At 43.9% G+C, this 1,485-nt stretch overlaps 1 protein-coding gene across 2 annotated transcripts in view; it reads left to right on the forward strand.

Moving 5' to 3' along the window:
• Nucleotides 1-714, forward strand: part of LOC111656108 (dynein axonemal assembly factor 19-like) — a 2,584-nt gene extending 1,870 nt beyond the window's left edge. For both annotated transcript variants that reach the window (XM_023407690.2, XM_087174375.1), the window contains exon 3: nucleotides 203-714. In XM_023407690.2, the coding sequence (XP_023263458.1) occupies nucleotides 203-323 (121 nt within the window). In that variant the 3' untranslated portion in view covers nucleotides 324-714. The remainder of the gene's footprint in view (nucleotides 1-202) is intronic.
• Nucleotides 715-1,485: the final 771 nt, after the last annotated feature.

Here is a 1,485-nt window from a genome sequence, read left to right on the forward strand (position 1 = left end):
TACCTCAAGACTTCCTGGAAATGTTTTGGAGGACTCCAGAACTCCTTGAAGGAGTTTCAAGAAACTCTCAAAGGCTCTCAGGGTCCTTCCAGGTATTTCAAGGGGCCTTGAGCGAGCTCCTTGAAATATTGTTAAGGTTAATATTCCAGGGTCCTGGAAATGTAACCAAGCTGACTCTTACATGTGATCTTGTCTCTGTCAGGGACCTGGTCTTGACCTGTCACCTGAAACCTCTGGACAAGAAGGACAAAGACAGAGCTCCACGGAAACAACCCTGTAACCCTGTTGCCCCGAGCAACGCGGAACCAACAAGCCATTGTTAATCCTAAACTTTTATACTGTTATCTCATTTAAAACATGTTGCTGTCCTGGAAAACCTTGTTTCTCCAGCACTTAAAAACTTTCCAGGAGCTTTCAACTCAGTTCTGGAAGTTTTCCTGCAGTGACTCAGTGTGAGCATCAGGTGGAGCTGGAGGACAGGCACTGCAGCTCAGCTCTTCTCAGTCTGTGTGAATGGGAGACACTGAAGACACCCAGGACAGAGACAGAGACAGTGCTGAGTCTGGGTTTTTCAAAATAAGACACAACAACCAAATGAATGCAATGTAGAAAACAACATGCAGCTGTCAGATGACAGGAAACAGAAGGGTGAATATTTACTGGTTATTAAAGTATTTTCTGTTTGTGTTTAATAAACTGACAATCCTTCGTTAATGAACTGACTCTGTTCAAACTGACTCTGAGTCACTTTTTATAAACTATTTATTTCTATGAACTTATTTGCTCTGATGTGAAACAGGAAGTGGTTTATGCTGAGCAGGTTCAAACACAGAGGAGGAAACACAGAGGGAGGTCTCACTCTGTGTATTTATGGAGTCCTGGAGTACTTATCCCTGAGAAAATTCCGGGTGACTTGAAAAGACTGAAGGACTCCCCAGAATGAGTTCAGGGGTCATTTCAGACTCCAGAGGCCACTTAAGGTTTCTCTGACTGTTTTCAAGGTAACGTCCTTGAACAGCTCAAGGAGTTCTTGACTTAAATGACTTTTGGCAGAGTTTCCAAAGTTTCCAGGAGTCTAATGAGGATCATTTGATTCCCTGAGGGGATTTAAACTTTCTTGAAAAATTATAAAACCCCTTTTTTGGGGCGTCGAGTAGCTCAGTTGGTTGAGCATCCGCCCCATGTGTAGAGGCCACAGTCCTCGCTGCAGTCGGCCCCTTTGCTGCACGTCATCCTCCCCCCTCTCTGCCTCCCCATTTCCTGTCTCTCTCTACTGCACTGTCAATAAAGGCACAAAAAGACCGAAAAATAACAACAACAAAAACAATTATAAAACCCCTTTTAAATTGATCTAAGGGTTCTTCCAGGATCCTTGAGAGGACTATGATTGCCCTCAAGAACCCCCCATAAGTCCTAGAAAGGTGTCCAGGTGTCTTTGAACTGCTGATCAGAGTTTCAAGGATCCCTCAAAAGTTTCCAAGATGT

Source organism: Seriola lalandi, unplaced genomic scaffold (genome assembly GCF_002814215.2).
Source record: "Seriola lalandi dorsalis isolate HSWRI2012SDOR001 ecotype SW California unplaced genomic scaffold, Sedor1 jcf7180002054344, whole genome shotgun sequence".
Taxonomy (NCBI): Eukaryota; Metazoa; Chordata; class Actinopteri; order Carangiformes; family Carangidae; genus Seriola; species Seriola lalandi.